The sequence below is a fragment of the Mytilus californianus genome, unplaced genomic scaffold (assembly GCF_021869535.1).
Source record: "Mytilus californianus isolate M0D057914Y unplaced genomic scaffold, xbMytCali1.0.p SCAF_4, whole genome shotgun sequence".
In the NCBI taxonomy this organism is placed as follows: Eukaryota; Metazoa; Mollusca; class Bivalvia; order Mytilida; family Mytilidae; genus Mytilus; species Mytilus californianus.
The window spans coordinates 124,420,701-124,435,131 of record NW_026262690.1 but is presented as its reverse complement, the minus strand read 5'-3'; the positions used below and the strand labels follow the sequence as shown (position 1 = coordinate 124,435,131).

General features: G+C 32.9%; 1 protein-coding gene across 2 annotated transcripts; it reads left to right on the top strand.

The window, feature by feature from the left end:
• Nucleotides 1-221: 221 nt before the first annotated feature.
• LOC127739332 (kelch-like protein 9) lies at nt 222-12,870 on the top strand. Of its 2 annotated transcripts, none has more exons than XM_052251008.1 (3): nt 222-307; nt 9,974-10,177; nt 10,959-12,870. In XM_052251008.1, the coding sequence occupies exons 2-3, from the start codon at nt 9,985-9,987 to the stop codon at nt 12,605-12,607; spliced, it is 1,842 nt and encodes a 613-aa protein (XP_052106968.1). In that variant the 5' UTR covers nt 222-307; nt 9,974-9,984; the 3' UTR covers nt 12,608-12,870. The 2 variants fall into 2 exon arrangements, with proteins under 2 accessions (XP_052106968.1, XP_052106969.1); XM_052251009.1 differs by having other exon boundaries at nt 222-412.
• Nucleotides 12,871-14,431: the final 1,561 nt, after the last annotated feature.

The window sequence follows — 14,431 nt, the reverse complement described above, 5'->3', positions numbered from 1 at the left end:
ATTACCATTAAATTTTTGTGTATGTTCTTGAATGTTGTAGGTGTTTTTGTTTTGGGTTGTTTTAGGCAGAGATATATATTATATATGTTTACAAAACCCTCAAGCATTACAGCAAGACAAATTTTAAAGTAATTTATAGAACGCAACGTTGATGTTTACATTTTTCCCGGGCACCGGTTTTGAGTACACATGCAAACTTTGCATGATGTCATTTCCGATAGTGCTGTCGGTCATGGTCATCCGTCATGGGCTGAAAATAAAGATGACAGTGTTTACAAAGCTTAAGATACATGTGTAGGGTGTTAATGTAAGCAGTCACATGCCTTTTTATGCAGTTTGAGATATTTAAAGAGCGTATAAGTGCGGTCATAGCCATTTCTTCAGTCCTCTTTAACGTAAATAATTCTTGCATGTAAGTTGTAACTTCTCTGCAAGTGCAATGTGACTAACCAGTGATTTCAGATTTCCCCTGGGTTATTTTCATCAGATATACATCCTGCATACTATCACTTACCTTTGATCTAGGCAACTTTATATAGATAATTTATAGACTTAATTTGTCTTTTATCTGTTCAAATGTACCCTGTTTACTTTCATGTTCATAAGCTTTTATCATGTTTATTTGAGCTTTATAAATAACTTGACTTTGTCATAACTTAAGTTTATCTATGTTATCAGTGGTTATAAAAATTATCTCCCTTTGTGCTCTTCAATTGTTTTAGTTTTTATACATACTTGACTTTCAATTATTCAGCTTTGAGAGTTCCTGATGAAGATAATTTTAGAAAAGCACTTCAGAAGCATTATTTATAACCATGATAACATGTTTAATATAATGTAATTTTTGTGACTATTTAAATACAAAACTATTATTAAACATGTTAAAAGTTAAGTATTTCTGTTTTTAATTCTCGCAGTTTATAAAAAATGTTCTAGTTGCTTTTATAGGCTCACTAGACATGCTAGACATGCTAGAGCTTGTATTTCAAAGTTGTTAATAAATTTTCTTCAAGTTAAATGAAATGATTGTACTGTAAAGTATCAATAACTTAGAAAATCGGGTCCCGGTAAAGTGAGAAACGGAACAGAAACGAAACAGAGCGAAACGAAACGAAACATGGCGAAACGAAACAAAACACAGCGAAACGAAACACGACGAAACGAAACGAAACATGTAAATTGAGAAACGAAACACAACGAAACGAAACAAAATCTGTATTTTGAGGAACCACCTATAGAAAATCTTCCTGACATAGCCGAAGATCAGTGTGGGTTTGGAGGGCCCTTTTGATTGATATCATCTAATTGTTTGCTTAAAAATCGTCAAAAAAACAACATTGGTGGTATGTTTATCTTTTTGGACAATTATGCCTCCCCCTTTCCTTAAACTCTGGATCTGTCTCTGCTTTTTTTTTATATGTATACAAAAGATTTCGTTTAATCCAAAGAGAACATGTGATTAACGGTTTATTCGAACACACATTACACACTGGGATTAACTTCACTGATTGCCGCACTAGAAAGAACGCATTACATACCAGTTCTATTGCGCTTTGTATTTTTCTATGCTTTATAGTCCCACACATTGTTATCATTAATAATGTTATGATATATTAGTGTGTATAACTTTTCATTCGATCACGTCTGTTAATATCATTGTATATGCAATAATCTGCAAGGTTTTTATCATTTATTGTTTATGAGTTTGTGCCAAGAAAGGTATTTTATTCATGAATGAAACACTTACATGTACGTATCCCAAGTGAAATAACCATAGCCAAAATATGTAAATGGTAAGGACACTTTGTCATACATAACATTAGGTAGTAGGATCCAAATGTTCAAGTTGGATGCATTCACCCTATATGTGGCAACAACACTGTCAAGTCCGACCTGGGACGTCAAATGGGGGTGGGGGGTTGACCACGTTGCGACCTGACGTCTCTTTTGAAAGTACATGTGACCTTTAAAATGTTTAAACCGAGAATCAAATCAGTTTAGAACTGAATAGTCTGCTTAAAAGTGACCTGGTGACCCGAGGCAATTTTTAATCGTGACCTTGTGATCTAAAGTGGTACTGGAGCACGGTCACTTTTCTCCTTTTATTCATACAATATTGTATGTTCGACTCGTCATGTTCTACTTTCTTTTTTAAACTTACGGTACCGAATATTGTGTTTTGTTATTCGCCATTTATCTTGATAGACGCGTGTTACTAGGTATAGTATCTACCACATTTTCAAAAGATAAGCTACGAAGTACATACGGCATCTCCATACAGTTGAAGTCGATGGTACCTGTTGTAAGTAGTTTAAAAGGTTAATATGAATTGAACTTGTATTAAACGAGATTATGTCTTGCCTGATTTGCAACAAAATGAAAGAAGAAGAATGTCATCATGGTCATGGACTGCCATAATAAAAAATCTTTGAAACTTAAAAACAAAGAAGAAACGAATACAAACTAGAATATGTTATAGTGACGAATTAGAAATGAACATATTGTGTAGACACCTATCTATTGTTGAAATTATACTATATGTTGCCTTCTTGATGTCCTTAGTTTGTTCTTGTCGTTTGGTTGCTGTCTTATTGACGTGTTACCTACATTTCATACATTTTTAGTTCCGTTTAGTGTACTTTTGAATCGGTGCATGAAAAATCATAACAAAACTGGTTATTGTGTATAGATTAATTGTCTTTCTTTCCCTCAATAATTCTAGGAAGATGAACCAAATAGAGATGTACACAGACACTTGTTTCTATCAATATATAATACATATGAATAGTCGACCTTCCTGTACCTAAATTAAAAATATTAATATGTAAACAGAAAATAATGTTTCAATCTTTAACTTCCCCTCCCTCCATTTTTTTTTACTGTATAAATTTTAAAGACATGTCGCTTCTAAACAAAATCTGATTGATCTGTAGCTTATCCCCCAAACCTGCTTTGATACAAACTTGAATATGTTCCTCACTAAATTCGATCCCAAAACTTAAAAGGCATACATATCTAAATAGTCGTAATTAATTCCATTGAGCACGAAACTATAATCCAAATCAGATTTTATTTATTTGGATATTCTAAAATACATTTCTTTTTCGGCAGAAATTACAAAAAAAAATATTATTATCTGGTTTGACTGGGAAACACTGATTTCAGATGTACATTGTACACAAAATATTATAAAATATTTTATGTCCCACCCTTTGAGTGGAAAACATATCATGTTTTAGCATAAAATCGTCTATTTTGGAGTGAAAAAAATTAGATGATTTAAATAAATTAGATGTTTTTGATGGTCTTTTGGATTCTGTTGACAGTTTTGACTTTTCTACTCTAATTAAATGGTCGTTTGGTAGATCTGAATGCGAATTTTCTACTCTTTACACTACACCTCCACACAATCTTATCAAACAAAAGTTTTCTTATTTAATTAAATGGTCGTTTGGTAAATCTGAATGCAAATATATTTGCTGCAATTCATTTAAAGCCTATTTCTCTAATGTGAAAGGTAAATATGCTAGATATACTTACTGGAGGTGGGATGAGATGATTGAAGCTGTTAATTTCCCCTTGATAATATTTATGTACGTTTTGGCAACAAAGTTTATCGACAGGTTGTAGGTATTCCAATGGACACTAATTGCGCCCCTTTAATAGCAGACTTGTTTTTGTACTGTTATGAATCATAGTTTATGACAACACTAAGTAAAGACCCGTCAAAATTGCATTTAACTGATAAATTCAACAACACTTACCTGTATCTTGATGATATTTTTTCGTTAAAAAATCAAGAATTTTCTAAATATACAGCCGACATTTACGACAAAAGGGACGATTTTTTTGTTCCCGATTGTTATTTTTCCCTTTTTGGATGGTGATGTTCCATTGGCACCATCTTATGGTGTTTGAATTTCACAACTCGTTCGCTATGCCCGTGTCTGTTGTAACGTTTTTGATTTTAACGAACGTAATCTATGTATTACTGGTAAATTATTAAGCCAGGGATTTCGTTACCACAAATTACTTAAAACCTTTACTAAATTCTTCCATAGATATAAAGATTTGGTTTTGAAGTTCAAATGGGATAGCACATCCTAATTTTTATGGAAATGTTGTTTACCGTGCCCGGAAATTTAGAAACGATCCTGGTAAACTTGTCGATCCGTGAAATAAACTTATTCTAAAAGGTTACCAATTCAACACTGTAATTAGATCATTGAAAATTGTTTTATTTGTATCAATATTGATTTTGTTGTCGGTAAATTAAAAGCAAACTAAATACTATTGTTATATAATTCATATACACATTCATGGATCTACAATCTGTCGATACCTGTATCTTGGCATTACACAAGGTCGTGTTTTTCCTCTGACTGTTTATGACGTCTGTACACTAAATCCATTGGATGTTGGATGTGTACAGATTGATAATTTAGTCTTAGATGCATGATTTTTTTATTACTTGTTAGTGGCTTTGAACTAGCTGCCAGTAACTTCGAGTACTCTCAGATCAGTACTTAGTGTCTTTTTGTTGTTGGGTTATACAAGTACCCGGCCACGTCCACTCTGTGTTTTTGTTAGATGTATGTTATTTGTATCCATCTGATGAGTTAAGCCTTTTTCAACTGATTTTTATAGTTCGTTCTTATGTTGTACTGTTACACCACTGTCCCAGGTTAGGGGGAGGTTGGGATCCCGCTAACATGTTTAACCCCGCCACATTCTGTATGAATGTGCCTGTCCCAAGTCAGGAGCCTGTAATTCAGTGGTTGTCAATTGTTGAAGTGTTACATATTTGTTTTTCGTTCATTTTTTGTATATAAATTAGGCCGTTAGTTTTCTCGTTTGAATTGTTTTACATTTGTACGTCATTTCGGGGCCTTTTATAGCTGACTATGCGATATGGGCTTTGCTTATTGTTGAATGCCGTACGGTGACCTATAGTTGTTAATTACTATGTCATTTGGTCACTTGTGGAGAGTTGCCTCATTGGCAATCATATCACATCTTCCTTTTTATATTCGCTACATGTACACTCTGTGATATTTTTTAAATTTTATATGGAATTACACTCCTTTCAAAACCGAGGGTCCGCCCCTAAATGTAAGAGTACTTTTGAACTGTGCAGTATATCTGAGGTAGTAAATACACACCTTTGCTGTGCATTATCCAGATTATAGCACAGTAAGAACAAAGAGATTTTACTCATGTCATGTGTTAAGTATCCATAGGACAGTATGACTCGCTTAAAATATCAAATTTTCATGTTCATTGAATCGCAAATTATGGTTCAAATTCCTAATTTGGCATACATTTCAAAAAGAACATGTAATAATGAACATGTGTATAGTTTCAAGTTGACATGAACACAACTCCATTGTAATTTAATCTATATTAACAAACAGAATAAACCTAGTATTGGACGGACGGACTGACGGACGGCAGCACAGACCAGAAAAGATTATGCCCCACTACCGTAGGCGGTACATAAAAATCCTAGTCACAAAGGTAAGAATGGCCAATTTTGTTTGAGGCTGATATTCAGACGATCCCCAGTAACAGCTATTCTAATTTCAATGTTCCCTAATTGTTGCACGTGACAAGAAACCGTTAGAACAGGCTCTGTAGCATAGTGATGCACCTAAGCCTCACATTTAACAAAACAAGTTGACTGATTGCAACTAATGCACGAAGATACCAATGTAAATGACGAGTAATTTTTTCAAAGTTGAATGGAATATTCGGTATCTTCGGCTGTGCACATATCTCGTCAGGAAGATTTTCTATAGGTGGTTCCTCAAAATACAGATTTTGTTTCGTTTCGTTGTGTTTCGTTTCTCAATTTACATGTTTCGTTTCGTTTCGTCGTGTTTCGTTTCGTTTCGTCGTGTTTTGTTTCGTTTCGCTGTGTTTCGTTTCGTTTTGCCATGTTTCGTTTCGTTTCGCTCTGTTTCGTTTCTGTTCCGTTTCTCACTTTACCGGGACCCTAGAAAATCACCTATTTTTTGTCAAATAATTTTTAACACAAACTCTGTTTGGAAACAGTCTTGTAACAATATACAGGGTTACTTGACAAACATTTTTAGTTACAAGTTACAAAAGTCTTGTTTGAAAAACTGCTACTTGGTATTATATGATAATACATAGGGTCCTACAAGTTATTGTATAATGCCAAAAGCTCCCTTCTCATGTTTACCTGTGTTGACACATGACAGCAGAAAATAATGACCAAGTACTGATGATTTACTTTATTATTAAATACATGTAACTTTTCAGCAAAGGCTATCAGTAATTTAGATTTTAAGGTTAAAGTGTTCTATACTATTTCGTTTAGGTTCAGTGGAACATGATAATTTTCTTCAGGGATCTCCATGACCTGTTAAATGATGGTGTGCCGCCATTGTAAATTATCTTCCACCATCCTAAAATGATCCCTACCATTTTTTTTAGCAATCATATTCAATTACATATAATTGTAATATGAGGCAGGCATTACCTGTGAAAGGGGACAAAGTCTATATAAATTATTTTTTTTTAATTCAAACATATTTTAAGTTCTAAATCTGTTAAAAAAGAACTGGAAATACCGTAACGTTTCCGATTTTGGTTCTGTTGTAAGGGATTTTAGTTGTGACATTATTTTAGTTATGATGTCATATGCAATGTAAACAAAGAAACGCTATCATCAGGTAATGTTTTTTCATATCAAAGAATAATTAGAAATGAAATTGTTATTGTGTTCCTTCCTATATTTTACTGGACTGATAAATATGTATTTCACTCAAAGTCTCATGACAAACAAGACCGGAAGAAGGAAGTAGATTTCTGCGCAAATGCAGGAATTAATAAAGTGACAAAAAAAAGTTAACGATTTTGAGTTCATTAGTCATGTTAGTACAATGAAAATTTCGGGAAATATTCTCGATTTTTTTTTTTTTTTTATTGATTTTACTACTGTAATAGGGGACTTCGTCTTATAACCCCTATTATGTTATAATCCTGATTACTGTTTTAAAGCCCTAGGGAATATCTGGCTAATGATCGCTAATCATCCCCCTTTTTAAAAGGTTACAAGGTTATTCCAAACTGAAATAAATAAAATAAACAATACATGTATATCAGTCTATTCACTATTCCTTATAATGAAATGTAGGAATGAAATATTTTTTATCACGACACCCAGGGTTTTGTCCTGGTGAGAGTTCCACCATCATTAAATTTTTATCCATGGGAATTCCTGATTCTTTACGCATTATGCATGCATGTAAGTGTCCCATTCTTTTTGATAAGCACAAGATTAGATGTTTAGAATTAATGTTTTGCCAAACACATGAGTACAACCATTATTTATAAAAATAAGAAGATGTGGTATGATTGCCAAGGAGACAACTCTTCACCAGAGACCAAATGATGTCGAAGTTAAGAACTATAGGTTCCCCGTACAGCCTTCAACAATGAGCAAAACCCATACTGCATAGTAAGCTATAAAAGGCCCCAAAGTGACAAATGTAAAACAATTCAAACGAGAAAAGTAACGGCCTGTTTTATATACAAAATAATAAATGAAAAACAAATATGATATACAACAACAAACTACAAACACTGAATTACAGGCTCCTGACTTGGGACAGAAACATATGAACATACAGAATGTGGCGAGGTTCATATTCAAACACTTTTACAAGTATGATTCCTAAAAACATTGATTAAGTGCTATTTGATAGCCATCAGAAAAATCTGTATTATTAATCCAATTTCAATTTCAATTTGTAATTTATAATCAATAATCAGTTTGAAAACTTTTGGTTTCTCAAAAATGACAGCAGCATGATCAATTCCTAAGGATTTGCAGTTTTAGTCACTAAAATCATTGCAGATTTAAACTGTTGCCTTCCTCATATTATTCTTACACGCTTTTACAAAAACAGGTATGAAATTTCCTACAGTAAATACAACAAAACTGTTGATAGAGGTTTGTTTATGTTGTGATGTCCAGTATGAATTTGACAGTTTAAAATTAAAAGATTCTGCCTTTCTAGTCTAAAAAATGACTGCAATTTCAGACTCTTGTTTTAAAGAATGTTCGCTCCTCTGTTTCAAAATAACAAACTTTTTGAAAGACTGTTATCATGGTTATAAATTAATAGTATATTAATATAGGAACTCAAAAAGCAGAAAAAAATGAAGGGTCTGTGTGCTTGTTTTTGAGTTATAAGACATTGAAAATTTTGCAAGAAATGATTCTCTCTGGATTTTTCATGCATATAACATTGGCACCTTTTTTCTTTCAAAAACTATGAAAAATAACAAGGTTATTATAAGATTTTCAAATATGGCTTTTTAAACTACATGTATATCATGTATATGTAATAAAATTATGAAAAGAAAAGTAGGGGTTAGCATGCAAATTTTTTAATGGCACTACATGGATTAAACCAGAGGATTCTGAATATCTGGCAAAAATTCAAAAACAAGAGGAGCAAACATCCTTAACATGCTTAAGATGATCAATCTGAACAATATTTCACTGGACAACAAATACTTATTTAAACAAAAATCCAAAACTGTTATCAGACATTTGATTCAGAGAAAATCGTATTATACTGGTCAGACATTGTTTTTTTCGGTTTTTATACGACCGCAAAAAATTTTTTGGGATCTTATAATGGTATGATGTTGTCGTCGTCTGTGTCATCGTCCGAAGACACATTTGTTTCCGGACAATAACTTTAGTTTAAGTGAATGGATCTCTATGAAATTTTTTTAGAAGGTTCAATACCACAAAAGGAAGGTTGGGATTGATTTTAGGGATGATGGTCCTAACCGTTTAGGAATTAGGGGCCCAAAACAAGCATTTATCTAGTTTCAGGACAATAACTTGTGTATAAGTATTTCAATTGCTCTGAAATTGTAACCACAATGTTTAATACCACAAGTAGAAGGTTGGGATTTATTTTAAGGGTTATGGGGCATACAGTTTAGGAATTAAGGGCCAAAAAGGGGCCAAAAACAAGCATTTTTCTAGTTTCCGGACAATAACGTGTGTGTAAGTGTATGTCCATATAACAAAGGGAAGGCTGGGATTGGGTTTGGGGTTAATTGTCCCAAACATGTAGGAAGGGGCCAAAATGGCCAAAAAGAAGCATTTTTCTAATTTCGAGACAATAACTTGTGTTTAAGTGTATGGATCTCTCTGAAATTATACTACAAAGGAAAGGCTGGGATTGAGTTTTGGGGTTATTGCTCCAAGGGTGGTTTCAATAAGTTGGGGGGGGGGATTTTTTGTTTACAATTTTTTTAAAGGATTCATATTTTTTTTTTCAAAATTTTTCAAATTTCATATTTTTGAAAAGTTTCAAGAAGAAATCTTCAATTGCACAGTATTGCACAATAGATTTGTAAGATCTTTGACCACATTTGTTTTGTGTCAGAAACCTATATTATGTCAAAAATTTGATCACAATCCAAATTCAGACAGTATCAAGCTTGAAGTATATATATTGTGTCCAAATTTGCCCCAACTGTTCAGGCTGCGCTCAGCGAAGCATTTTATTGACCATTAGACCAATAATTATCCAAAATCTTATGTACATTATATAGGTGCATGTATAGTTAATTTTTTTGTGTATTGTATTCAACTATTTATTTAAAAACAACATTTTTTCCATTTCTGAAATACCTGTCTGCATTTACAATTTTTGTGGAATGTGGTGACATCAATTGCCATCAAGTAACACTACACATCTGGAAATCCAAATGCTTGTATTCCAAAAACATTTAGAGGTGATAAATATTATTAGCTAAATAAAAATTAAGTTAGAGTACAAATATTTGCATTTCTATTTTTGTTGCCAGTAACAGGCAATGTCATTGGTACAAACATATTGACAATGGCACACATGATGCAGTAGTTTTGAAATTTTAATAATGATTTAAATTCATAGTTTTCTTCTTTTTTGTGCAGAATGGGGTTAAATGAACCAAGTTGATTGTTCAGCTACCAAGAAACTTAAATTATCCAAAATGGCTGAAGAAATAGCTCAAGATAGCCCTGCTATTGAAGTGTGTCGTGTGGAGGAGAGACCAGAGCATGGAATGATGATTTTACAAGGCCTCAACAAGCTAAAAAATGATAAAATTCTTTGTGATGTTACATTAATTGCTGAAGGTTAATTATATTATATTTATTAGTATGTACATGATGTAGTTTTGAAAACAATACATGTATGTCACAGATCATCACAATTAACATTCAATTCATATAGGCTATACAAGATAAATTATATGGTTCTTAAACATTGAATACTTAGGCTGCACAAAAAAATTACATGATTCTTAATATACATGTACATTCAATGCTTAGGCTGAACAAAAAAAATTATGATGGTTCTTAATATACATTTAATTCATAGGCTGCAAAAAATGAATTACATATACAAGTGGGGATCTAAATCTGCATACAGTTAACTCTCAATGTCTGGAACTCCACTGACTGGAAATTCAGAAGTTTCCTGTGATCTTGAACTTTGTTCCATACAAATATATCTATTTTGACTCCTGATTAGTCGAAATTGGATGAGTCAAAATTTCTGTTGTATTGAACCAAATTTACAGTCCCAAGGTTAACAAAAGCATTAAAATTTCACTTGTTGTGTCCAACCAATACACATATATGTCAAAACATGACCTCAGAGCCTTGCAATAAAAAATGAGAAGTATTATGAAACATGCAAGCAAATATCCCCCCCCCCCCCCCCCCCATGCAAGCAAATATCTCCCCCCCCCGTATTTATTATTGTCCATAAGTTCTTTTTGATTCAAACTAATGTTGGCAGCACCGTGGTTGAAACATTAGGTATGACTAATACTAGTGTATATATATATATATAATATTGTCATGATTGTAAAAAGTAATCAGCTTTTCATTATTTTACTCTGTAATATTTCAGGTCAGAAGTTTGAAGCTCATCGTGTAGTACTGGTATCCTGTTCTGACTACTTCAGATCAATGTTTACCAGTGGAATGAAAGAAAGTACCCAGAAAGAAATAGAATTACGAGGAATTACAAGTAAAGGGCTTGACAAAACATTAGAAATAATCTACACATCAACCACTTCTTTGGAAGGGGATGATATATTTGACGTGATAGCTGCTGCCACTCATTTGCAAGTGACTCCCGTTATAGAATTTTGTGAGAGAAACTTTCTTAGCGGAATGAATACAACTAATTTTTACGATTTTATTAATACGGCTAAATTGTACAGTATGAACAATGCATTGAAGCAAATTGATGTTTTTATAGCAAGAAATTTAATGCATATATCTAAGGAAGGTACGTTACATTTATTGACTAATGAGCAAATGGTAAACTGTTTAAACAGTGATCAATTAGGTCTAAAAGAGATTGATATTTTCCATATAACGTGGGAGTGGTTCCTTCTCAACAGTAACCAGGAAGATCAAGCAATAGAATTAATGAAACTGATACGATTTCCAATGATAAATCCTGCTGACTTAGTGCAGACAGTTCAAAGGGTTGATATGATGATGACCAACCCAGAGCTGCGCCAAATGGTACTTAGTGCTCTTAACTATCATGTAGTTCCTCATTCACAACCTTTAGAAAAAACATTTAATGTCCAGTTGCGTAGCTTTGTAGAGAGATTAGTCAGCGTGGGTGGTAGGGAAATTCATCCCAACCCTGGGCTGCATGATGAAATTCTGGTGTTTGATTCTAAAATAACGTCTAATAGTTTATTAAATAGGACTGAGTTAGCTTCCCTTCCAAGTGCACTTAGTCATATGCAGGTTGTAGTGTATAATAACTTCTTATATGTGCTGGGTGGCTGTACTACACAGTGTGCACATGGAGAATCGGCTGTAAATTCTGTGTTGCGCTATGATCCTCGTTTTGATACATGGTTTCAGGTGTGCCCCATGATTAATAAGAGAGCTTACTTCTTTGCTGGAGTGTTGAACGATAGAATATACACTGTAGGAGGAAAATTTAAAGATGGCAGCTTAGCTACCGCCGAAGCTTACAATCCTGCCGATAACGTGTGGGAACCAATCTCTCCAATGCCGATGTCATATCATGCTCATGCTGGGGCTGTGTATGGGAACTTTATCTATATTTCTGGTGGATATAGCGGAAATCATTTTACCCCCGACATGCAGCGCTATGACCCGGCAACGAATCAATGGGAGGACATGGCAGCCATGTTAACCCAGAGAGGATGGCATGTGATGTGTGCAGCTCAGGATAAACTGTACGTATTTGGAGGATGTAATCTTAATGTAAACCAGCAAGCTATGCCTGTGATGCAGTCTGAGTGTTACGACCCATTGACTGATCAGTGGACAATTATTGCTCCCTTGTCTGTTTCACACAAAGAAGCATCTTGTGTAGTATATAATGATCATATCTATGTGTTGGGCGGTTACAATGTACAGACAAAAACTGGTCAGAAACTTGTATCGCGATATGACTTGTATACAGGAATCTGGGAGACGGTTGGTGCTTTGCCACGAAGTCTAACAGGAGTTGGTTATTGTACATTAAAACTGCCAGCATATAACATTGATGAAGCTGATTAAATTGTATGATTGTCATGTTGTTTAAGATGGTAGACCTGGGTTAAGGGGAAACAACTCTTTCATAAGAAATGCGTTTGTACCAAGAGGATTCATCAATGTTTTTAAAGCACTTTTTTTAACAGATTATAAATAATCTGTGTTACTTAGAAGCTTGGAGTATGTATTCATGAAAGTGGTAGTCAAAAACATATCAGTGATTTTTAAAGAGTTCTTTCCCTTACCCCAAGTTTATAGCCTTAAACATTACTGTGTGAATTTGAGGTCACACTCTTTCAGGTATAACAAATATAGTTGTGTTTCCTGCCTCCGTACATTTTATGGACGTTTATGGTTACCAATGTTAAGAACTGTTAAATCCATAACATTTCTTTGTTAAATATTTTTCAAGCATAGAACTATTTTGTTTTCCTTGCTGCAAATGTTCTGGCTACCCACTATATTTTTTTCTGTCAGGAGGCAGGAACAAGTATGTTTAATTTTTGGTCTAACAAAAAATTCAAATAATCTCAATTTTATGAGATTTCATTCATCTATTTAGCATAATGTTTATTTTTAATATTATAAGACAATAATCCATGTTTATCATGTACGTTATCTGTGCTGTTCGTTAACATCAAGTTACACTTCAACAATTTAGAATCTACAGCATAGTTGACAAAATATTTTTATTGGTTTAAATTTTCGTTTAGTTGTCCATTTTTCCAATCTAACTGTTTTTCTGTATGTGTCAATTCAATAATATTGATCCTCAAAAATGTTACAAAAGGGAATTAATTATTCATACAATATTACTAATTTTTAGTAATAACATATAAAATATTGTTAATAGAAAAACAAAGGATATGGGGTATTCATCCATCAATAGATATAAGAAGATGTGGTATGAGTGCCAATGAGACAACTCTCCATCCAAGTCAAAATTTATAAAAGTAAACCATTATAGGTCACAGTACGGTCTTCAACACAAGTTTATATACTGATGTTACATTTATAGGAAAAGAGATTTAAAATTGATTCTTTTAAATTTTTAGAACACAAGATTTTAATATTAATAAAAAAGTTTCTGTTTCTGGGATACGTAACTTTTACTGTATTATTTTGTTTTCTATCATTTCTATTGATTTATGAAACGTTTATGTACTTCATTCTATAAAGCAAAGTAGAAAACTTTCATAAGTATAAAAAAAAACCTCTGAATTAACCAATGAAATTGAAAAAAAATCACATACAAAAGCAAAAAAACTGCAATTTAGGAAATTAGCTGATGAAATAAAAAAAAACTAATAGCTCTTTAATTGAATATTATAACCATGATGACAGTGTCTGGGGTATGAAATTTATTTAGCATTTACCTGGTAAGTAACAAAAATTACCTGTAATTGCAAAAATATTTAATTACTTTGGTTAAGTATCACTATACAAATCCTTGCTTTGGTTGAAAAAAATTATAGGACTATGGCTGTCCAGTGATAAGGAGAATCTTGGTAACATATTGAGAACTCTATTTACTGATTTTTTTTAAATTCAAAGGCTCTTTTCACAAAAAATCTTACAAGACTAAAATTGATCATAATCTATACTGAAAAGTTCATGACTGTCAAGAATCTTTTTCGTAAGATTATATGTGAAATGAGTCATAGCATCCTATGAATGAAAGTGGGTCCACAGTGATATTAATAAATATATAATACTGTTAATTCAGAAATTATTGTGAGGATTTTATTAATGCGTATAATGGGACTAAGTGAGTATCACAATAATAAGAATGGGCATTCTTATATCTGATACAAATATCTGTATGCAGATATTACTGAAATCGCAATA

Bases quoted from the DNA above. Each gene is read 5' to 3' on its own strand.
- LOC127739332 (XM_052251008.1), top strand. From the start codon at position 9,985: ATGAACCAAGTTGATTGTTCAGCTACCAAGAAACTTAAATTATCCAAA. The intron at 10,178-10,958 runs GTTAATTATATT...GTAATATTTCAG, and splicing joins TGTTACATTAATTGCTGAAG to GTCAGAAGTTTGAAGCTCAT.